At 34.9% G+C, this 25,274-nt stretch overlaps 1 protein-coding gene across 8 annotated transcripts; it reads right to left on the bottom strand.

Moving 5' to 3' along the window:
- Position 1: 1 nt before the first annotated feature.
- LOC106159679 (uncharacterized) lies at positions 2–25,274 on the bottom strand. Of its 8 annotated transcripts, none has more exons than XM_013536043.2 (4): positions 25,126–25,274; positions 12,084–12,931; positions 6,239–6,349; positions 2–5,796 (listed from the first exon to the last, which is right to left on the bottom strand). In XM_013536043.2, the coding sequence occupies exons 2-4, from the start codon at positions 12,871–12,873 to the stop codon at positions 3,428–3,430; spliced, it is 3,270 nt and encodes a 1,089-aa protein (XP_013391497.1). In that variant the 5' UTR covers positions 12,874–12,931; positions 25,126–25,274; the 3' UTR covers positions 2–3,427. The 8 variants fall into 8 exon arrangements, with proteins under 8 accessions (XP_013391497.1, XP_086858604.1, XP_013391505.1 ...); XM_087002478.1 differs by having other exon boundaries at positions 12,726–12,931; positions 25,108–25,273; XM_013536051.2 differs by having other exon boundaries at positions 6,239–6,346; positions 25,108–25,272.

The raw sequence follows: 25,274 nt of genomic DNA, 5'->3' as shown, positions 1-25,274 counted from the left end.
ATCGCTTGTACAAGTGATTTATTGTTCATAATAAGCAGATAAACAGTGACACAGTATTTCATGTAAGTTGAGATTTGCCACTACACATTACCATAAATTTGTTTAATGCAATAAAATTAAAATCCACTAAGGTGTTTCAAACAGAGCACACATACACAGTATAATTTCAGTCAAAGAGAAATTACAGTTGAAATTATTTTGTAAATTTAAAGACAGCAGTACAACCAGCAAGGTCTTATATTCGTGATATCTGATGTTGTAGACACAAGCAGCAACCCAAAAGATTTCATACTGTATTAAGAAAACTTGAACCAATTATGTTTATCTTCTTCACATTTTAAAAAAGAAAATTTTACAATTGCTTTGTACAAAAGCAACATTGAAATGTCCCATTACAAGCTAAAAGAATTGAAAAAGAAAGTAATATGCAGTATCAGAAATTGGGGTTTTGCTTGATTGTATATTTATAATATACTTCTGCTCCAGAGTACTTGATCTTGTTCTGCTGAACACTCTTTTTGCTCCTGATGTTCTGGGAATTCCAACATCTGCCAGTCGGGAAGAGTGTTCCATTGTGGACAACACTGAAGTTTAACATTTCACTGTGCAATTAAGATAGTATTTAATCAAACATCCTGCCACCTTTATGCTAGGTTTCCTGCTCTGTGTCATCATTTATTAAAGCACCCAACTGATTAATTTGACAAAAATCACTGTGAGCAAGGTATAAACAGACTGTTTATTGTACAGAAAGGGTTGCCAAGCAGCACATTTTCAGAACGAGGAAACACCATGCACATTATGAATAGGTTTTGTGTGGGGGTTCCAATTTCATGCATTTACACATATTTTAAGCATATGTCAATATAATTTCTATTTCTCTCAACTGTTATTTCATTGCCAATGACAAATACACCATATATCTATTGGCAACCTTGGGTTACTTACAGTAAATAGATCTGCGCTGCATGACCAATATAACAAGTACTGATGTAATTTCTGGTCTAGCTCTAGTTCTTGGGTGTTATTTATAAGAGAAATGGTAACAAAAGATTAAGTTACTTTCACTGTGAAAGATAAATGATGTATCATTCTAAAGTAACCTTTCATCTATTTTCTTTAGAAAATGACCATTTTAAAATAAAAATAGTTATTCATCTTTCTGAAATTGCAGCAATGTGCCTGTTATTGTATTTCTACAAGCAAAGAAGCTGATTCTCCTTAATGAATAATATTCATAAAATATATGGGTTTTCTCTCAGATTTTAGAGCTGCGTGTTGAAAATGAAAGCAGGCTGTGGAATAATGATTACATTTTGATTTCCCTTATCCTTAACCAAAACAAATATACTCCTAGTAAATAAGAGACAAATAATGGAAGGCATAAGATTATGTGCACCATGAAATGTTCCATTATAAAGAAACAACTCTCATTTGACTTTGGGAATCAGATATGTAGAGTCAAACTCCATGCTAAATGTGACAGCTTTTTCACTTTTTTTTTCCAGAAAGTTGGGGAGATTTGATACTTAATTGACATTTAAAAAGATTATATGCATCTTGACAACAATATCACTAATATGCTTAAAAATCAATATAAACAAACTGACAACTACAACATATGCAGTTATGCATGGGAAGCCTTGGCAAGATACCACATACGATCAGTGAAGAGCCAAATACTTTTTCTCATTTAATGAGGCAGTATACATGCCAAACATCTAATTAATACATTAACAGCTTCAGTGTCATTTTTGACAGCAGAAAGTCACTAAAACAATATGTAAAAAATGTACACTTTTTACAAAATTCCTCTTAAAGAGAAAACCTGTCTAAATTTTAACCATTTCAAACATTTCCACTGTACAATAAAACTTAAATATCTTGGGTGCACATTTAAAACATTGTGCATTTTACACACAGTCACTTTGCTTAATTATTCCATTTTGCCAGCTCATACAATCATGCAGGTTAAAATATACATACATAAAACCTGACAAAATAATATGTAGAGTACAACTCTACTCTGAATTTCTATATGCAATCACTGAAAGCTGCCTTTGACACAGAGAACCACAAAATACATTTCTCAGCCTTGAACTTTCTATATCCAAACAAGAGGTGTTGCTGAGACTGTAGTAAAATGCAAAATATATATTTGTTGTTCTGGTTTCCATGGCAATATGGTTACTGGGTGGAATAAACATGAGGTAAGAAATTCATGGGAATGTTCATGTTATATCTGCCTGATAGCATTTAACATAACAGTTAACAATGCTTAAAACTGTATATTTAAGCACAATATATTATTTAAGTAATCTGACCTTTAAAATTTACTTTTCTTCTACAGAGCAGACATGTCCAACATACCTTTAAATGCTTAAAAATAATAAAAAACAATAAATGCAATATTTCAAAAAAAAAAAAAAAAAAAAAAAAACAGCTGTGATCCTGTCTGAGAGATCTTCAGTCATAAGACTAACCACTGTAACTTTATGAATCTTGTTCAAATACATGATAGAAATAAATTTAAAAATGTAAGTATAAAATAGTTACTCTGGGAAAAACCTAATCTAATAATAATGGACATTCAGTTACATTAACCAGCCACTGTTACAAGTATTTGAAAATTCTAAAAAAAAAAAAAAAAAAATGGTTAGTGCAACATACAGATTATGGACATAAATATACGTGCAAATTTATCTTAATCAGACACTTTTACACGTATCTATTAATATTTTAATTTCTTATCTTGACTAAGTCACCAGTTACTACATAACAGCCAAAAAAATGTTGGACTTCAAACCCATGGTTATACCTTGTACAAGAAAACTGTTTATGAAAAGAAACTAGCATCAGACAAAAATATAGAGCCACTGTTGAACAGTGCATAAGTTCTTTAGCTTTTTGATTTTCTTGAGCTAGCATTAAACCTCCAATTTAATAACATTATACCATTAAAGTGAAAATGAAGGCTGGTAGTTTGCCCTCCAAGGCCCTAGTAATCGAATTTTCAGTGATACATAGCTTTGGGGTGATCACATTCATGCACATTAGCACTTGCTGTTTAGTAAACACAAGGTTTAACACATGTGAACAGTAAGCAATAGCAAGGTTATGAAAGGGTTCTTTTTCTTTTTTAGTACATTATTTCCTGTCTCAATACTTATAGTAGTACAGCATCATTGTTATCATTACACCCTATATTTATGTAAAGAGCAGCTGCCCTGTATTTATTATACTAAAAATGCCATTTAAATAAAAGAATCTGTACAGAATCTTTTTAAAGATTATATGTTTGCCATAAACCAGGCAACTGATATGTGCTGAATATCTCAATCAAAGAATAAATTCATTTAATGCAAACAAAAGCCAGGGTAGTGTCACTCCATAGGGATAGTCTTATGGTCTAAACCATCTTGCATCTTTATCTAACAGCACAGACACCACGGCTTACAGAGGGATGTTCTATCTTTATTTGCCTCACAAGCCGTAAGGCTTCGTCTTGATATTTAGCAAAAAGTGGCTGTCGCTTAGCAAACCTCAAACCTTCTTGGGCATAGGCAAAAGCATCCTCATGCTTTCCCTCTTGCTTGTATATCTTGGTCAGTCCCAACACTGCTTCTAATAGAGCTCCTGTGACCTTGGCCTTTACGACTTCTGCCTCATACGACTGGTTATAGTATTCAATACTCATCTCAGTGTAACCTGGAGTATTGTGAAGCAATACAAACTCAGCAGCTGTATTGTAAAACAAACTAGTCTGCGGAATTTTGTACCCAGCCTCTTGAGCCTCCTCCACTATCTGCAGCATCCTGTCGCAATGCTTCTGCCCTTCACGCAGAAGTTGGGGTATGTCTGCATAGGTCTCCAGATTGATGAACAGGATATAGCAGCGTACTATTTGTCGGTGACAGAACACTCTGTGATATGGGTCACTGTGAAGACTTGTCAGTTTGAGAACACCAGCATAGTAGTAGTCATCATGATCATGAAGCAAGTCCCCATACCTTGCCTTGGCATGCTCCAAGTTCTTGATAAGTTCTTTCTGGGTAAGCTTACTGTATTCAAAATCAAGACACAGTAAAGCATTGCGATCTGCCACTATTAAATATATGCTTTTGTAATGAAAGGCAGAGTCGAGAAGTTGGCATAATCTCTTGGCTAACCTCAAATCACTGATGTACAGCTGCTTCTGATCATTTCTAACACTGCTCGGATTCTGACAGAAATACAGGGAACCATAAGAATACAGTATGGAGATGAATATCTCTGCTAGGTAGATTCTCCTCATCTTCCCAAGAGGAGTCCCCACCTGTTCTTCTACAAGATCAAGGTACATCTCAGGGGTAAGTTGTGTGTGAAGTTCAACCACCACTGGACCCAGCTTGGCCTGAAGTGCTTTAATATCAGGATGTTTGAATACCTGGGTACACAATAGTTTCAGAAGATCATTTTCATCCATACTGTTGTAACTGGTTTCAGACAGCATGTTCATCAGCAAGTCTGCCTTGGTGCTTGTCATTAAGTCACTTGTGACCTCACGGAAACTCATGCGCCTGCGCACCATTATACGGCTTATTGCCTCTGCATACAGCTGATCCTCTGACGTCCGGAGCAGATCAAATACCAGCTGCTTGGCTCTCTTGAGCTCAGCTTCAGCCATTATGACCATTCCCTTTTTGGCATACAAATTCCCCAGCATATTCAGGAGACAAATTCTCCCTATGGAGCCTTCAAAATCCAGCTCCATGCTTAAACAGTGTTTTAATACTGATTCTAAATGTGGCAACAACAGTGTGCTGATTTTGTAATGTTGAGCACACCTCATGTCTCTTTCCATGTGCCCCAGTAAGGCAAAGATTGCCCTTTTCAAAGCATGATTGGGGTCCTGCTTTTGTATTTCCATCATCAGGGCCAATTGTACTGCTTTGTGAACAGACAGCATTTGAATCCCATCAATATCATCCCTAGCCACCAGGGAATATTTTTTAAGCTTGGTCAGGAAGTCATCCATCTTGTCGTTTTGCCCATTGTGGAGCAAGAAACTAGGGATATCTTGTGGGGAGAAATAAGCAACAATTTCAAAAGCTTTCATGGCCTCTTTGTACCCACCATGGCGCATGCGGTCAAATGACAATAACAATGCCTGGACCAGAGTTTTCTTATGATGCTGACCAAGGAATTTCTTTTGAATAGTCTGCATGGTGCCAGTGTTACTCATGTCACTGATGTTGTGTACGTAATCTTGGATATCAGATTCTGCGTGTGATATGTAAGAGCGGGCCACGGCCAGGCCAAATGGGAGATTCCCTAGAGTCTGTCCAACATCTACAATATCGTTGTCTGCAGCATTTTGAAATGAATCCTCCATTTTGAAGAAGTCCATGGTTTCGTTATCAGAGAACCCCTCTATCCTTACCACCAGATCTTCATCTTGAATGACAGCAGGGTTATTGGATGTCAGAATCACAATAAATTTATCCCTTCTGCTAAAAGCATTCTCTATCATGGCACCCAACTCATTGACATCTTCAAATATCAGCAAGATTCTCCCAAATCGCTTGGACAACTGTGCAATGGTTCCAGTCAATAGGCCCTCGACACGTACATTGGCATTTTCCTCAGCTGCAAAAGGCATATTCAGATGCATGCGTTCGTGCAGTATATACAGACTGTGCTCCAAGGCAGATGCAGATGTTCCAGGTAGCCACCATGCCAGTGTTATGCCATACTCTTTTTGTTGACTTTGTGCAAAGTTCAAGGCTAGTTGGGTCTTACCACATCCATGGGGACCTAGGGAAATAGAAAATGAATTATTTACAACAATAAAAGGTTACATTGATCCTGATAATCCTCCATTCATTTAACTGATTAAGATCTTTCCCTATTTTAAAGCAGTGCACATCTTTGTGTGAAACAATTTATAATATTATATGTTTGAAAATGTTTATGGACAAAATAGTTTACTCACTGAAGAAGCTGTACTAAAATATTACTCTTTTTCATTTTTACCAGTAGAAAGTGTTGAATAAATTACTTTTATTGAAAGCTGAATTATTTGTCCATACAAGGCAATAAATGTCATCAAAAATGGGTTCGTTTGTGAGTTAGGAAATGTTTTTCTCAACAGTTTATATAGTTTAACACCAGTCTAGTTGAGAGCTTTTGAAACACCCCAATATTCTTCATGGTGTCTTTTCAAAATTTTCACCATTAAATTTTATTGTACATTTACCTGTGACAGCCACAAAGCTGTGTTTCTCAAGGGCCTTGGTCAGGCTGCCCATGTGATGGCTGTGATAGAAATATGGCACGGGTTGGGGAACATGGATCACTGGGGGAGCTACTGAAAACAAGAACAAAATATGCCCTTAAATCTATGTACTAAAATCATTTTAAAAAATGTAAATTATAATTATATTTAAAAAACAACTTTAATCAAATGGTCTGTTTATTAAAAAGAAAATTCATTGTTTATTAATTGAATTTGCCAAAATTTCTGTTTACAGATACACAGACTGCTTCAATTCTAAATCAATCATCCTTATCTCTTCATTTTCAATCACTAAAACAGTTGCATAACAAACATGATGAGCCTGAGCAATCACATCCACTTATAAGTGTTTTTTACAGCCTTCTCAGTTATTCTGTACACTGATTTGAAAAGGGGCTTAGATGTGTCTAAAGCTATTGATAACATAATCCCACTTTTAAAATCTTATGTGGGAAAAAAGGCATGTGGTGCAAGTACTAAAACCTTTCCCCAGGCAGCACACTTGGTAGCCTATCCATTTTAGGACCACTCCAAAATGCAAATCAGTCACTTAAAAATCTCCAAAGTCAAATTGTGTGCCTAACCATGTTAAGAAAAAAAATTATGGCTCAGATGGACTCATGTATGTACTCAACCATTAGTTGGTATGAGGCACGGACATCACTGTGATACTTCAACATATGGTAATTCATCAACCAGGGAAAAGTTAAACCCACAGACATGGAGTAAATTATGACATAAACCTCATGTATGGTGAAAGTAGACCTGTCCTTTGGCATGAAATATGTAACCACCCACTGACTCACGTCACATAGGTATATAAATCGATGTACACACAAAATGTGCAAGACAGTATCAGCTAGAAGAGACAGATAAAAGCCCTATTTGTAGGACAGGGTACCTTATTAAAATATTCTAAGTTGCTTGTGAGACACATATTGGACATGTACTTTGTTATAAGCCATGAGAATGAAAGCAAACTATTTTCTATATCAATTTAGTCATGTATACACATAACAGTGTCCAACCTGGTACAGTAAATATGAACCTAATTCAACCTGTCATACATCATCCTATGCTGTGACATGTCTTCTTCCAGTGTAATTGATGTGGTAAACCCCTGCCATCTCATAACAGTAAACACAGAGCTAATACTATATGGATGAGTGCCTGGGAGAAAACATGTATCAGGACATAAGGCACAGGCATAATTGTACAGATACTACATACAATACACCAACAGGGTTAGAACTGGGCAAAGCATAATATATTGCTTTATGTTACAGTTAGAATTCTCCCTCTCTTTCTCTCTCTCTCTCTCTCTCTTTCTCTCTCTCCATGCTACCCATCCCTCAGCATTGGGCTGTCAAAACAACTCTACCATTACCACACTTCTAAATTGGATGTTTTGTTTTGTTTTGTTTTTTAAAGCTCAGAACTTATGACACCTTGCAGCACTAAGCACTTTTGCATCTTAACAAAGCTTTGAAAATCACTGTGAACAATAAATGAATATGTATACTCCTTGTGCATTTATCTTAGTCTGTGAGAAAAAACTTTTAGCATGTCTTCAGGGATGAAGATGTACTGTTAGACATCGAAATATTGGAGGTAAACTATTTCAATATTAAGTTGTTGATTGAAGGAAAATTTTACTTTTTTCTTATAATATAACACAGCTGATAAAATTTTTCTCTGACTTTTAACATGTTTCTCTTTAGGACACCAGTTTTAGCAGAAATACTGTCCTGTAAGATGAACAAAATTTTTTTGTACTCAACTTTATTTTCTCTTCAATTTGCCACGAGACCAGTGTTAACATAGCTGATTAGACACTGGTTAAAATGTATACAGTAAATCCTTTTTTCTTCATGTGGAAACCTTAACAATGCCCTGTGTTACTGTAGGTGCTTAAAAAATAATTACATATATTATCAAGAATACATTATCGATCTTAAAACCATACAGTGCCTTGTTTTAGATATGACAGGTGCACAGGAAGAAAAATATTTTGCTATTATTGCTTCTAAGAAACTAGTCATTCTTTTGTTCAACAAGCCAACATGAAATTGTTATAGAAAATCATATTTCCTGTGGTTTGGGTCAGAAACAGGATTAAAACAACAAATAGATTTTGTCAAGCAGTAAAATGTCATTAAATCTTTTTAACATTTGGCATCAGCTTTAATTTTGGTTAAAAAATTCCACATATGCCTGTCCTGCTGTTCCTCTGTTAAAGCCACAGGTTTAGTTTCATACACCTTATAATTAACTGGGGTTTAGGAAGGGCCTGGACAATTTCTCAAAGGTGTTATGGCCCAAAACACCTTTATTAGGCACGTACGTACCTTGCAGCAGAAAAAAAAAACATTCAGCTTCATACAAAACGCTATGCTGGTGCATGACTCGCATTTAAAAATGGCACTTCTTCTACTCTATTTGGGTTATGTGAGGGACATGAGGGTTAGGATCAAAGTAGCAGTGCTTTAGGTAAACTGCCATTTGTTAATATAACTATTCCAGCAGAAACTGAAAGTTAGCTAAAAACCAACGTGCCACCCCCAACTCTGTTCACTAAATTGCAAATTATAGTTACTTAGTTAATAGATTTCAAGAAATTCAAACAGTCCAGTTTCATCAGAACCACTGTGATCCATAATGGAAATTACTAAATAATATGCTCTAAACAGAGCATAATTGAATGGGTAAAGATTTAGGAAAACAATATATCCTGCTAAAGACCAGGTGATGTACTTACTCATATAATCAAATAAATTGCCATTATCTTGAAAACTAATATAAATTTATGTTCTCAATGGAGATTGCAAAAAAAAAAAAAAAATGTATATGATCTGTTGTTCATGTGCACAATTATCTGGATATAACAGGGCATTTGTAAAGAGTCCCTAATAGCTTGAGGGTGAATTATAAACTGAATTAACAGAAATAATAATGCAAATGTTTGGAAAACACACAAAGATGGTTCTGATATGATAATTCAGCATAACAATTATTTAACTAAAGTTTGCAAATGGAAATTGTTGCAGGGAATGCTACCAACATCAGACTTACAAAGTTCAATTGTTAAGTTTCTTCCTGAAGACAGTGTTGTTAATGTCAGGCTGCATTACCGTATTGATACATTTATTGACATTTAATAGCATTTTAATGGACTTTTCTGCTCCACAATGCAATCACCGACTTCCGTTAGGTTGAATCAGATCTGATTATGCTGTGGTCTTGAGAAACAGTAAGCCTATATCAAATGTTGGGTACTTTGTGATGTGCTTTTAGGAGAAAGAATTTATTTGTGAATAACTTTTTTGTTTTGCTTTTTTAATTATCATATTTTAAACAAATTTAGCTTTGTGTTTTCTATATTCTGAAGAGTTTCAATAGTTACTGATAAATGTACTGTTTGTCTTATAAATTCAAATCAGTCTGTTGTAGATAAAATAAGCCATCAAGACTGAATGTCACTGAATATCCATCTTTGAAGCAAAAGTGTATTATGGACAAAACAGTTTATTAACTGTAGATGCTGTACTAAAATATATATATATATATATTTTTTTACATTTTTACTTGCATATATATAATAACCATCTTCTTAACTGAAGTTTCAAATTGTACGAAGTCCTTTTTTCATGTACATTTACAAAGTAGGAAAAGAGCCTTATTTACTTGGTACATTTTGTACTATACCTAACCTTACCTTCTTGTTATGATTTACTTTTGTCATAATGTTTTTACAGTAAAAAGGGAGTTCATTCTTGTCACTTCACCTCATTACTCTATGTAAATTGCCTTCTGACCTCTGTCAAGGGCATGGTCAAATATTTCTGGTGGCCCCTAATTTGGCCGATTAAACTTTCAAGAAAAACCTGCTTGAGACTCCCCACTACGACAAACAGATTTTACAAAAGATCTTTCTCAAAGCATAGGGGCCCATTCCCAGTCTCTCTCCAGGTGTGTTATTCTATAGCTTTTCCTCACTCACTTCTTTCAAATCAAACCCAGACAAGATAAACACCTTTGTATTATGCACCCAAATGCAGGTAGTAGACCTTATTTTGCAGTATATGCTGAACAAAGCAAACACAAGCCCTGTTAACTGTAAGCAGGTTTGCAGGGTGTTCTCCTTGGATTGCTGCAGCCTTATTTTAAACCTATAGGCCCACTAATGGAATTTAGATTATATGAGCTTGTGCATAAATCTATTCTGATGCTATTTCACACTTCACATATTATATTATAAGAAATTTTAAGGTCTAAATAATATGGCAATATGGCTGTATGTAAGGAGTCAAATTTATTTTCATTCTATTGTACCATGGAAGAGAAAACCAGGAAATTTAGTTTGAAATGCATCAAATCATGACTTAATGAATCTCATAATGAAAGAGAGAGCCACTCTCTGCTATAAGCTCTGTTACAGAAATGAGTATGATATGCAGCATCCTAAGAGATGAGAAAATACACAACTCCCTGAGCAAAAAAAGCACAATTCTTTGTTCCCCATTATATTGCACTGTGAAAGTTAATTTGCATGATGGCTCATTATCATACATTGTAATTATGCTATGTAAAAATAGACGTCAAGATAACCCAATGCTAGCGCATTTTTTTCTACTTGTGCAATGCTATTGTCTATACGAACATACATCAGTTTCATAAATTTTATAGCTGAAAAACTGTTCTAGCTTTAATGTATACAAATCAGACACAATTTCCTCACCATCTTGCAAGGCTCCTGGTTACTTGTTATTTTTCTAAGAAACTTTAAACCATTGGTGGTTGTTTTGATTACCTAGGTGCTTGCAAATGACTATGTTGCATTAAAAGACAAAAGGTCAAAGAAGCCTCTCTGGTTGTTAGGTAAGACATGGGGAAACAAAATATCCATACTAGGAATTATGAAGCCATACATCTTTATGGCGTTTTCATAACATTTCTGTTATATCAATTTTAAGTTATTAAAGAGAAAGATGACACCATAACACAAAATGTAACATTTTGTTCACATTCTCTGTGCCAGCCCATGTCTCTCACATCCAGCCAGCACAGTAGTATTACCCTTGTTTTCTGCAACCAAACCGCACATATGCTGTACACACAATTCCCATAAAGAGCATCAGTTAACCTTTGAGGATAAAGCTAATGTAGACATCAAAGACTTATCATGTCCAAGTTAAGGCAGAGAAGGAAGGATACAAGCATTGCAAAAAAAAAAAAAAAATCCCTACATTACCATTTTCTTAGTAAAACTGAATGCTTCAAAGCATCAGATTCATTTCAGAAAAGACCAAGTTTTATTTTAATGTTTGATTGAAATCTTTTATCCTCTGAAATGCAAAGGATCGATCACCTTCTCTAAATCTTATCTTCAGAAAACCATCATATCTACTAAAAAAGACCTTTATTTAACATTCAACTCACAACTTGAAACCTATAAATTATACACTGATGCAACTGACTGTTTTGCTTAACTCAATTGAGAAGTGGATGAGTTTATTATTCATGACAGCTAGAAATGATGAAGAATATGTTACATGAAAAATAAAGAAAGGCCAATTAAAAATAGCATTCTTAAATAAAATTGGTTTCTTTACTGAAATATATCCTTAGGTAATGATCACTCACATTTTCCAACTTTCTAAAAAAAGGAATATAAAAGGAAAGGGGGGAACAAGTATGCAAGGAGTACTAGTATGCATGTAGGCATGTATGTCTGTACATACGTACATATGTATGCTGCTTTTATATCTTTTTAATATTTGCAAATAATTATTGTATTTTACTGTACCTGGTGTAGAGGTATATCTCATGGAAGTCAGACTCTGGTTAGCACTATCATCATCAACTTGCATCTTTCGATGTCCTGGGAACAAATAGTCTGGGTCATGGATACACACCACCGTTAAGTCAATCAGGGCCAGAATTAAGCTTACAATATCAATAACTAACAGGGCATGGAGAAATACTGTCTTGTCATGGAATCGTGTCACTGAACATATTAAAGTTGGTGTTGTAAGATTGGTGTGGTCATCTTCTTCATGGACAAACTGGTTAAAAGTGCTTGAACAGACATGGTAACTCCGGACATTCACATTGATGTTACTGACTTTTATTGATACAAATAATATCTCGGTAAGAACCCTGCAAAATGTCTGTATCCTATACAGAGTGACGAGGCGGGCCCGTCTATCATGGCATCCTCCGTAAAGAACTGACAAGTTGGAGTGTTCTAGAACCTCATTACAAAACCTGGCATAGATGAAGTATCCTCCCCACATAACCAAAATGGCTATTGCTTGTACTGCCAACAATATCGATACTGTCACTGGCCCCTTGTATATCTTATAACATGCCAGGGTCTCTTTAGGTGTGGCTGCCGTTGGTGTAGCATAGTACCCAGTAAGGTTACATTTGAACCCCTCCTCCTCACCATCATACAGAATCTCCTTTGTGATCCCTACTGCTGGGAAACGGAACAGAGCAAAGACGAAGAACTGTATAAGCCCCAGCCATGTTAGAACTTCCCCTGGATATCGCAGTATGGATACCAAGGCCTCTAACCTCTTAGCCTTCGGCATCGCCCTAAGTTCCTGGGGACTGCTTTATGTTAGTGTCCTCATTGTAATGACTGGTAACCTAGAAATTAAAAGAAAAGATAATCATTAAGCATGACCAGTTAAATTCAAATTTAATGACACCATATAACTGACATGACAAGATTGGAGAAAAGACAAGTAAGAACAAAGGGCTTGGCTAATCAAAATACAGAAAGGAGAAAACCAATTCACAGCAGCATTAAATATTAGATCAGTGAAAACAAACTGTCCTTATCATACTTTTGTACTATCAAAGGGATGCCCACTGAAGTCTGAGTGTGTAACTTAGATTAGCTGTCTCTGGTAGTACTCTGCTCTATCACTATGAATTCCCTGTAGAGGAAATTACTGTACTCCTCAAAAGACATCAAGCACAGTGAACAGACTTGGAGGGAAATACCACCAGTCTGCACATGCCATGCCTTACTTGTAGCCAATTTAAATTCCCCACTATTAATATCATTCCAGTATGACACTTCAGCAAAGTGAGATTATTGCATCTGATTTCTCAATCAATACTGATCATTGTCACTCTGAGATGGGGAAATGTCAACACAGCTGGGTGAAGATTGAATGCAACTCTTGAGAGCATATTAAATACATTTATTCCATGCACTAAAGGCACATTTTTAGTCCAACTGTGAAAGTTTAACTTAGTATCAGTCTATCCAAGCAAACTCTATGTGAATAACATGTCTCCCCATCCCCAATGTAACACGAAAATACGACTCCCATAAAAATCTGACTCCCAGAGTCAAGATTTCATTATGAAAATCTGACTTCCCCCATGAAATCTTGACTCCCAAAGGGGCTGACCCTAACCCTAACCCTAACCTGCAAACTAACAAAAAAGTGCCAATGTATCCTCCATTATGCATACTACAAGATAAAAGTCATATACTCAAATAAAATTAGATTTATGAAGTTTCGTGGGGGAGTCAAAATTTCATAAATGCATTGAAATTTTGACTGGGGAGTCACCTTTTAGGAGAGTCAGATTTTTACAGTATACCACCACTAGACACTGCAGACAACTTACAATAACAGAATCAAAGATTAAACTAGGTCCATATGGTTAAAACCATTTATCATGTTGTTTTACAACAAGAATGTACCAAGCAATTCCATCACTTTAAGAAATTGTGTGAAGACCTAAAAACCTGATTTAGCCTTAATACCAAATCAGCTGTATGTCCTATCAAGGAATTATATCATATGGTCCTATTACATTTTTCTAAATAAATCAGAGCCAAAAGAGAACCTTTTTTCTTATCTGTATTTGTACGTGTTACGATACTATATAAGTCTATATTAGTTTAAATCTAAGCAAATACCAAATGAAATATCTTTAATCTCATACCATCAACTCAGCACCCAATCCATGTATATATTTTACAAACATATGCCTGATATTTCATCTGTGGTACTTGGTGCATCTTTCATTCAATGGATACTTTATTATGCACTACTATTCAGAATACCATGACCAGACTGATAAAATGATGCTTGGCTTACTATGACATACATCTTAGAGCACCAGTAGGACATTCCCCACTTCCACCACATACATGTTCATAATCTAAATTCTATTCACATCTTTTCTCCACTAAGTTTCCAATACCATCAAAACATACATAAAAAGCAAGTGTATGTATTAAAGCATTATATGTCTCAAGATTAGCCCCATATCTTTTTGACTTATGTGGTTGACATCATGTATCCTATAAAGAAGATCCAATAAAGCTACTCGGTCAATTAAATGAACAGGCATGCAAGTTCATATAATGACAGCTTACTATCCTACTATCAACTTCAAAAATCGCATTCTAGTCTGTTAGTTAAAAAGCTTTAGCTTTTAAACTGATGTATGGCATGTGAAGGAGATACACATTACAAAAGCAGTAGTTAGCTCATTGTTTCATCTTACAATTCTGTACTGCTGATTATTTATATAATATAGTCTGACTGCAGAAACAATCTGACAATAGGGTATAGATTAATGGCTTTGTTCCTTTCTGAAAAACTGCATGCAGCTAAGTGTAAAATTCCAAAATTATGTTATCTCACGGATATAACATCAGTATACATATTTATGCATATTTATGTTTTGCCAAATCAGACATGCCAGTGCATTTACCCGATTTGTTATCACTGTGCATCTTATTGATAACATACTTACCATGAAAGATAATCTTAAACAATTATCAAATCTAAAGTATATACTGGAAAATTACTAACCACGTTCAAGTATCTATCTCAGAATTTTATCAATTTATCGAGGCACTCTGTCGTCAAGGTGTTCTTGCTCGAGCAACACAGGGTGACTCCCGTTCTTGCCACCAACACCAACCAATTATTGAATTGAGAAAATAATTTCTTCCTCTCCTTCAATATAGCAACTATAAATACTGGAAGGCATAATATTACTACATGTGAAGTTTGAACTAGCCTTCAATGAAGTTTAACTCAACCTCTCTTTATTTGTTTTGAATATGCACTGATTATCAAAAGAACATTACAGTATCTTTCCATGAGATTTTGCTTCATAATAATTAGTCTTATAACAATGTTTTAAGTTGTACCAACAATCAAATCAAATAAACCTAGAAAAATAAATGTATTTCTAGCATTAAAAACATATCTGATATGAATGCAAAAATTAAGTGTAAAACACATTATCTCACAAACTTAGTTACCAGTAAATCTGTTCTATATGATGACTGCATACACTGAACAGCTCTACAATATTATCCCCTACAGATAGGTCCCCTACAGACTATCCTGTTGTGTACACGTACACTTAAAAACTTCATATTTAAGGTTATCTCACTATGACAAGACTCAAGGATTATAATGCCCATCTAACATCATATCAAATCCCCTAGGTAGTATCAGAGCCAGGTGGTAACTCAGCAAGCATGATAATGTATTAGAAGTAGGTTCTGTGAAACAGCCCACTCCTTTAAGAAACGCTTAGAACCCAACAAAACTTTATTTAAGTCTTATGAAAATGCAACTAAACACAGACAGCAGACTCAGACAACAGGACAGTAAATTTAAATGCAGTAGCCCCCCCCCTCCACTCCAGATGCTCAGCTATGTGATTACACCCAACACCACAATTATCTACTGTTTAAGGAGCAGGTAGGGGAAGGGTAGTTATGTAAGTGCAGACGAGTTGATTGGTGAGTGCCCACAGTGGTCTACACTTTAATTTTGTATACTATTTTAGAGGACCCTGATATCAGAGGGTATCCCTTTTGGAGAGGAGGGGGGGGCAGAATTATGAATAATAATGTTGCTGAAATAATCTCTTGTGATCATCCGTGTTATTCTATTCAATTTCAAAGGGCACAACATGGTTTAGCGTGAGGATCTCTCCAATCACTCTTTTAAAATGTTTTTTTCTTTAGCACATGCCAGTTCAGTGTAAAGCATTCCTTATCATATTTCCTTGTATATCACTTTGTATTACATTCATTTTTCAAACTAAATATGTTCTCAGGTAGATGGATATCAAATCTCAAAGCAAGTAATTTGGAATCTTCATGCCGTAATCAGGCTTCTTTCTCATGCTGTATTAATTAATCACCTGCTACAGTTTACGAAGATCAAACTACTTAACATATCTTTTAATGTTACACTTTAAGCATCTGTGTGATAGTCTCTCAAATAAAATCCACAGAATGCACTCATAATCAAAAGAATGACTGGCATTACCAGATAAATACCAATAGAAAACCTGACCTTATGCATGTGTCACTTAATGCAATTTGATGCCAAGACTGTCTATCATGCTTGGATTGAGTGATGAAGAGGCCCTGAAAATAATCCTCATGTTGAGACAGCTAGATTTAATTTAGCATATAACTCTCTATTGAATCTGACAAGATAGCAACATTTTCACAATCAATGTATCCCACCTGGACCATATCTGTATACAAAACTTTACTTGAGTAGAAATCCTAGGTATTAATCCAAATCACAGCACCTTTTGAAGGTTATAAAAGGTTTAATTCCATTAGAAGAGCAAAAGGTCTGTTAATCAGTTTATTAAGGAAATGTGGCCTAAAGGAAGAGCAGAAGCACACACATTACTGGTACATACTTCATACATGTGGGAGATTTCTATGCCAAGATGTGGATGGATGGGAACATATCCTAACAATAGATTTCCACTTCACCTGAGACTTTTTTGGGTCGGCCCTGCTGATCTGCAACAGGGCACAGGTTCAGCACTCATCTTCTTGCCAATGCCTGTGCATTTTTCTCTGACAAGTACTTTAACAGACCCTCTTGCAAAATATCCCTTACTTTCTTTCAGAATAACGAAGATAAACCTTTCCATAAAAGGTTTCACAAATTGTGAAAAAAAGTTGTCTATGCTAAAGAGGAAAGAATAAAGAATAACCAAGCAGCCAATAAAATGCAGATTAAGGTAATGCTATAATAATTTTATTGGCTGCTTGTTTATTACTTTTATTTTTCTTGTTTTTTGTCTATCCATTTTCATTACTTTTTTTAGAATGATTATTCACTTTATTTTTATATTTTATGCAATGCTTAACATATTTTTTGCTAGGGCATATTGCTAAAAGCCAAAATGTTGTAACATAATTCAAATGTCAAATTTGGACAAAATAAGTTAAATATTTTTAGGTAAAAACAGCTCTCATATTCAAAAAAATTTCTATACATAAGGGTGGTCCAAGCCACATTCAAGTTATGAGTGCTAGAGACTATTCAATCTTGAATCTATCCTTATCATTATGTACACCACTTCTGATCAGTTTTAGTAAAATGGCTTACACAGAGAAAGACTGCCTTGCAAAGAAATCACCAATCAGTAACAACTCACAAACTCAATAGTGAATCAAAATCTTGCATTCTTCTACAAAATTTTCATTTCAACATCAACATGGAACTTGCATGTTGAGAACAGTCATCTAAATTTGCCAGTATTTGATTAAATCAGAAAAGGGTCAATCTTCTTACTTTTTTTTCCTTGCATTAAACCTTTGCCACTTTTTTGCAACCAATCCTGTTCAAGAAAAGACAGATGAGGTACGTCTACAATTTTCACTACTTTGTCAAGTAATATGTAGTGATTAAACAGTTTTATAAAGTAAAAAATATGTTACAAAAGCTGAAAATACTGGGCTATAGTCCATGAAAATATTCTGTCAACAAGTAAACACATGATCATCTTATAACTACTTCCTGGCAAATCATTTAACTGGCTGCTTTTTTTTCAGACAAAAAAAAAAAAACTTTCAAATCAAACAACTGCAACCAACACATTTATCCATTGTTGAACTTGGCAGTGCAAGGCTTAACCTTTAGAAAATGTCTTGTAAAAAAATAACAACAGCTATTCTAGCTTAAAGTCATACTACATGTACCAGCACTTTTACCACAAAGTCAAGTATTCATCACCAGGCACGCAGTTCTTTCACAAAGAAGAATTATGATACAAAAAAATCACATTATCCAAACCTGGATCAGAAAAACAAGTTCTCCTTTGCTTATGCATGCACTGTAAACATTAAAAAAATACCCTTCAAATCCATATTAATTCTAAGTGAAGCCGGTTAATGCTGCAGTTTTCTCATCCCATCCTCTTGGCATTTCTTCTTTTTTTCTTTATCATAGTATACAATTGTTTAATATCACCACATGTACATAAGGAGAGAGAGATTATCTCGCTTTCTTTGGCAGACAGCTAGAAATAATGAACTGTCTTCACTCCCAGAACAATGTTGTTCAAAGGGAAGAAATTAGATTTGTAATGAATGCCAGTTGGGTAAACTCTCATAACTGTTTGCCTTTTTTTTTTTAAAAAGCTACCTCAAGCAGACTTACAAAAGGTAATACCAAAATGCATTTTTACTGCAGTAATGTTAGATACCATAGGTTATTGTTTGCTAAGTTCATAATCCAGTTCTTACTGCCTGCCCTCATATGTTCAATGGTCAAAACAAACCTACATTCATGAAAAATACGCAAAAAGCCAATTACAAATGAAAGCACCACGTGTCACCACTAAATGTCACAAGCTACCTGTCAAAATCTGACAAATTGCCAATTTACTCACATATGTATCACTATGGAAACTGAACATCAGCTAGAGGATATCTACAGATCTTCCAGACCTACATGTTCCATAAATGAAATTCCTGTAAAGGTCATGGGATTATCATCCTTGGCAGATTGTCAGTTTTTTGCAACTGTGTCAACACATTGGTCTTACTCATTCCATTTCTTAGACTATATATATATATATATATATATATATATATATATATATATATATATATATATATATATATATATAGTGCATGCATGCAACTTCATTAAGCCTAAGCTCCAATTAGCTAGTGGCATTTTTAAAAAGGTACAAAGTCTGCACCAGTTTCTTGGACTCTCTTGAGAAAAGAGAACTGGGTAGAAACCCCACTTGGATTTAATGCTAAGCAAATGGTTCAACCACAGAAGCAAAATATTCCCTATTTTCTCACACTCATGTAGAGGAACAAGACACTATTGAAAGACAGGAGCAGGAAAAGTTTCAATTCCCACCTGATTTTGACAACTAAGCCAAAAAGGGTCAAATAACATCAGAAAACATCTGACTCAATATGTTGATAATTTCAATAAAAACATAGACCACATTCCACTATTTGACATTGCAAAAATTCTTTGTATGAAAATTCACGAATAAAGAAAAAGTTCTGCAATTACTATATGCATTTTTTTTACCTTCTACACATTCTGCAGACAGTTTTTCTAATCCTCAATTGATTAACAACTGAACAGAACAGCCTCTGGAGGATAGCAAGATGATACAAACAATGACTCATAACTGTAGATGATAGACAAGGCCTCCCTATCAGTGGGGTGAAACTTGGGATGGAATTTTTCCAAAGACAGAATATGATGTGAAATTATGGCACAGTTTCAGGTGCATTTTCAAACTGCCTGGACATCCAGTGCTTTTCATCACAGAGACATTTTCTTACTCAACATTTTCATCATATAGCTTTTTGGTCAAAACTATCTCAAATCTCTGTGCAAATCCCTTGTATCACTGCATTCAGAACAAATACTAACAAATGGGAAAAAAGAAACGGGACATTTTGCAACTTCAATTAGTGCTTTTCATGAAAACGGGATTCCTTCAAATGAAAGATGCATCTTTCAATTCATGCGAATGTATTCACATATCTTTCATTTTGTGGTATTGCATGCTTTGATAATTTAAAACATGATACAAATTTTTCATAAAAATTGCATTCATGATTCTGTAAATGTGTTACCAGGTATATATGCTGTTCAAAGAGATAAATGAACAAACTATTAGGTTAACAAGGCTCAAGAACAAAGTCTTACCTAAATTCTACTTGCACCAAATCTCTACACTTCACAGTAGGGCTCTCTTGGTAATTTCTTACCTTACTGCATGACCAGGTAAAGCACAGGTGCAACTTACCATGTGGCATACTATTTTATCATACAGAGAAACACAAGTGTTTGCAGCTTACAACTGTGAGCTGTTCTGTTGTATTTTTTAAACAGATCGTCCCAGAATAGAAGGTTCCTTGCTGATATATTGACTGGTATCGTACTGAGATGTATGCAGTAATGCTGGGTCCTTTTATATCCATGTTACATATCTGATCTAGATATCTGAGCTATTTATGTAGAACTGCTCTCTCTTCAATAATCCTCAGTGTTGTCCCCTATAAAAGGCATGTGTAGAAAAATTTGGAGAAAAATGGCGACTGGGATCAGTTTTAAAATTTAGTTTTGTCCATGAAATGGCTGGTTACTCTGTGGACAGTTGGTAAGACTTATCTTAACCATCTCTGTGCACTTGACTCCTTACACTATTATAATTTTATCGCTTCATCATTCTATTGTTGTATCACCTCATTTGGAGTCTAATGTGTTCTTGATTCTTTCAGTTTCTAATAATGATATTAATCTATCAATTATGTAAACGAGGAATAAAAGTTTACAAACATATTATGCAAATGCTACATCAAAAACACTTTAAAAAGTAGTATGGGACATAACATTTTATCTATGTCCTCTAAATCTGCCTGCTTCTCTATTTCTTCTGCCACTGGCACACCTGCAGTCTGTCTACACACAGGTAACCTTATATCACAGCAAACAAAAAGCTCCCAATCCTATACCTATTCATCAATAACTAAATTGATCTATTGTAAATGGATATAGTAAACTCAAATGCAATAGTAAGATTTGTAATAACCCATTAATTTCTCAACACATATCTGTCTAAAGTATTTAAAAAATAAATGTTTTCTAACAAAGTTTTGTTTCGGCTTGCAGAAAGCTATTAACGATTTTTTTAAATATGCAGAGGCGGACAGATTTGCACAATTCTCAGACCATCAAAGTAAACGGACTATGTATTTTTTTCCTCACATTTCACCTTCACCTCTTGCTATTTGAAAACAAATCTAACTTTAAATCAGTTAAATTGACATAGGTTCAGCAGCAAGACTAAATATGATTAACAAAGACTTATATTCAATGTTTTCTGCACAACATTCTGTTCTATAACTATTGAAAGAGTACAACTTACTTTCCTCACCTTGAACTGACTAAGGTCTCAACAGTGTCTCTAATAGGATTAAACCACAGTTTTTCATCTTATGTGGCTGTCCAAGATGCATCCTCCACACCTGTGTGCCAGATCTATGAAGACCTGCAATCCCTTAATCAATTCACTCACACCAAGCTGCTGTGAAAGAGCAACAACGCTCAAATCAAAACAATAGTGCGCCACTTTCTCAGAACCCTGCTTACCCTAAAAACTCAAAGGTCAGCTTAAAACTTAGAACAAACCATCAGAATGACCCTTTGCAATTTTTGTCCTTCATTGAAATCTACTTCTGAAGCATAATAATTGTACAGCCACATTGAAACCATACAACATATAACAAAAAATAAAATAGATTTCTTCTCAGTTTCCACCCTCACATGTAGCTTGCCACATTTGTAATCTTATGCTTTAGCTCTCTCAATCTTGCCAACACACAAAATTAGTTTTCCTTCAATGGCGAACCTATTTCACAAGATCTCAGCCTACAGAACTTTTTTATTCTGGTTAAATTGCCAAGCAATCATATCACACCCTGATATGAGAGATGATTATTTATGAATGCCCTTTTTAAATTCCCATTTCCCACCTGGGGTGAGAGAAAAAATACTGTTTCTTTGTGTGAAGTGAGTGTACATTTAAGTATTTTCCCCTTTCTTTCTCACGGTGGAATTTTTCAGTTGATATTAGAACGGGATAATTGAAACTATTAACTTGCATGGTATCCACATTTTTTCTTCCACTATGAAAAGTTTATAAATTCCTCAACTGAAACTGTTAACATCATGACAGCATGGAGTTGCTTTTCTAATACTCCTAATTATTCAGTAAGCTTCAGAGGGGGATATGGGAAATAGTTGGTATCATGCCACATGAACAGGACCTGATTTTATTTGATAAAGTGAATGAGATATGACAAACTGTTCACAATGTTATTCATCTCAGAAGTGGAAAGTTAATCTTAACTCGATTTGCACACTTCATTATATATCAAAACAGCAACACGCATCATTTTCACAATTCTTTCAAGGAGTGGCATTTTATTAAAAAATAGTAGTCACTGGTCTGTGAATTGAAGACATGAGCCATATGCTAACTTGTTCAGTTCTTGCAGATGAATTATTTCCCATCTTCAGACAATAAAAGCTTCATCTGCCTTTTGAACAAAGACACTGTCATTCATTGTTCAATTTGATAATTTCTGAGACAGGGCACAAGTAATTGGCCATTAAACTTGGAAAGTAATACTAGAGGGAAAACAAAATCTAATTAACTTTTCGTGCAAGTATCTCAAAGCAGCTGATAAGGCAAAAGCTTACAGAACTGAAATTGATTTTCCCCTAATTACTATTGTTACTGCGCCAAGGTGGAGTTAGTTTCAGAAATTCAATCCTTCTTTGTATTTTACAGTTCTGGTGGTAGTTTTCCTCACTTCTCACTTGTGTAAATACTGCAGTGTTGTGTAACTATTTCACACAACAAAGCACATTATACAGTAACTGAGAAGGGATGAAGTTGCTGCCAGACAAGCATTAGGCTTACATCAAATACATATCAGCTTGTGAACTATAATGTTCAATTTAACTAATCCACAAATCAATTTTAACTCATTTCAAACATATGTAAATTGTAAGTCAATTAATTTTTTATCCCCCAGTTATATATATCTGATCACAAAAACATTCAGCACTGCCCCAATTTTGGCTATTTGACCAAAGACCAAAATCATGTTTACTTGTATGTGGGTCTTGGTAGGTTTTCTTTTCAGTTACAAATTTTTTTTCTGTTTACAAAAATGTCTTACTATAACCTACGTACATGCACTTATTTTTTAACACCTTACAGATATAATTGTTCGTATTTTTAATTTTACAACATGAATTTCATTGTTACACTACTTCTGTGTTTACAAAATTTAAAGCAATACTGGTATACACTCAGCAAAGCTGAATAATGATTTAATTTCTTATATATGAAATATGATGTACCTTAATCATTACTTGTTTCCTTTTATGTCTCTGTACAGAGTGTAACAGTTGACTACGTTAAATACAAGGATTATTCTCTATAGGCTACAGGCCTATCCAACTACCAGACTTGGCACAGAATGATCCTAAAATCACCGGATGATCCAGAATTTACCAGTAGATCGGACCTCACTCCCCTTTTTCAAGGTGTGTGTCAGTACACGCTTCGAAGTATCAGACGTGACACCGCTCTTGCCTAGTACGTGATGATTCTCTGCGGGGTTGGAAAGTAGCTAGTGCATCTCATCTCAAAATTTGTTCCGGGGTACGATACTGCAAAATGCGTACTGACGCATACCTTGAAAACGGCTAGTGTGATCTGACTTACCAGTAAATTTGGGATCATTTGGTGCCGAGTCTGGTAGTTGGATAGGCCTAGACTAGGGCAATCTAGATTTCATTAATTTAGTGGACCTACACATTAAAGATAAAACTGATATATATATTAGTACTTGGAAGAATCAGGTGTTACTGTATGTGGATTGCATTAACAGATCAAAGCATTCTACAGACTACCATCTGCTTATGGTTTCGTTTTGCTTCATTGTTTGTTAAACAAGGGAAGCCATCAATAGTTCAACAGAAATCCTACCGATGATTATGTGTACTTCTGATGCTTCTGGATATTCTTTTTCTTGTCATAATCTCAAATAATGCAAGCTTTGGAAATTATTATCCTATGCTTTTCTAGTCTATGTGCACATACCATATGGATAGTATTTGGAAACAAACACTGATCAGGAGCTCTCTTTCTCTCTCTCACAAAAGACATATGTCTGGTTTAGTATGCCAAACAATCAATGGAGACAGCCAACCAATACTCCCCTCCTGTTCTTAGGGTAATCTCATTATTGAAACATGCTGGCTGACAAAAATATTAAATATAAAATTTTCTTTCTCATCCTGATTGTCTAATTAATATTTTTCCTCGCCTGTATTTGACCCCTGAACTTATTCAGCTGTCTTCATTTAAATTCTTTCTGAGAGCATTTTACAGTTAGAGCTAATGCCGAATGGGTTCAATCTTATGTATCACTCATATTCCTTCTCAACTAAGACATCCAGTTATTTCAGGGAAAACAAAGTGTTTCATCTTAAACCCCACCCCCAATAATGAAATTTCTTTAAAATAAATAACAACACTAGTAAAATTTTACAAGTACGCAAAAGAGCAGGTCGGTTTTAATTTATCAATTTCAATCATAAATCCCAGAAGAAACATATCTGGTGTCAGGATATTTTAATAATAATAATAATAAGTTTATTGAGCACTAAATTATATGAATACATTTGCAGGCTCTCTAGACAACATTATTTACACAATATTTTAGAGCTCAGCCTCAGTGACAGAGTAAGAAAAGTGTGTGCAAGATGATATTAATCCTCAAATAATTGTCCATTACAGGAATAACTGTGCTCTGTGTACCATAACATAAGCCTTTGACAGCAATAACACCTTCAAAGTCATAAAGTTGGAAGTAGGTCAACCGATCGATATTAACTTAGTTTTACTTTTAATGGGGTCAAACATCGACTTTCACCTGTTGATGTAATACGAACCTTGTCTGAAACGTTTACCTTTGCAGTATAATCCTTTCTTATCATTGCAGAAAATACAAAGTCCTCGCAATATACTTTTAGGCTTAAAAATTAATTAATACTATTCTTAAATTTGTTTAAAGTTGTCGACTTTGGCTTCCCTGGGGATTCAAGTCTCAGTACTTTCA

This window comes from Lingula anatina, chromosome 1 (assembly GCF_051362555.1).
Source record: "Lingula anatina isolate TDL-2025a chromosome 1, LinAna3.0, whole genome shotgun sequence".
NCBI lineage: Eukaryota > Metazoa > Brachiopoda > Lingulata > Lingulida > Lingulidae > Lingula > Lingula anatina.
Note: the sequence above shows the minus strand (reverse complement) of the source record. Positions and strands in the feature narration are given on the sequence as shown.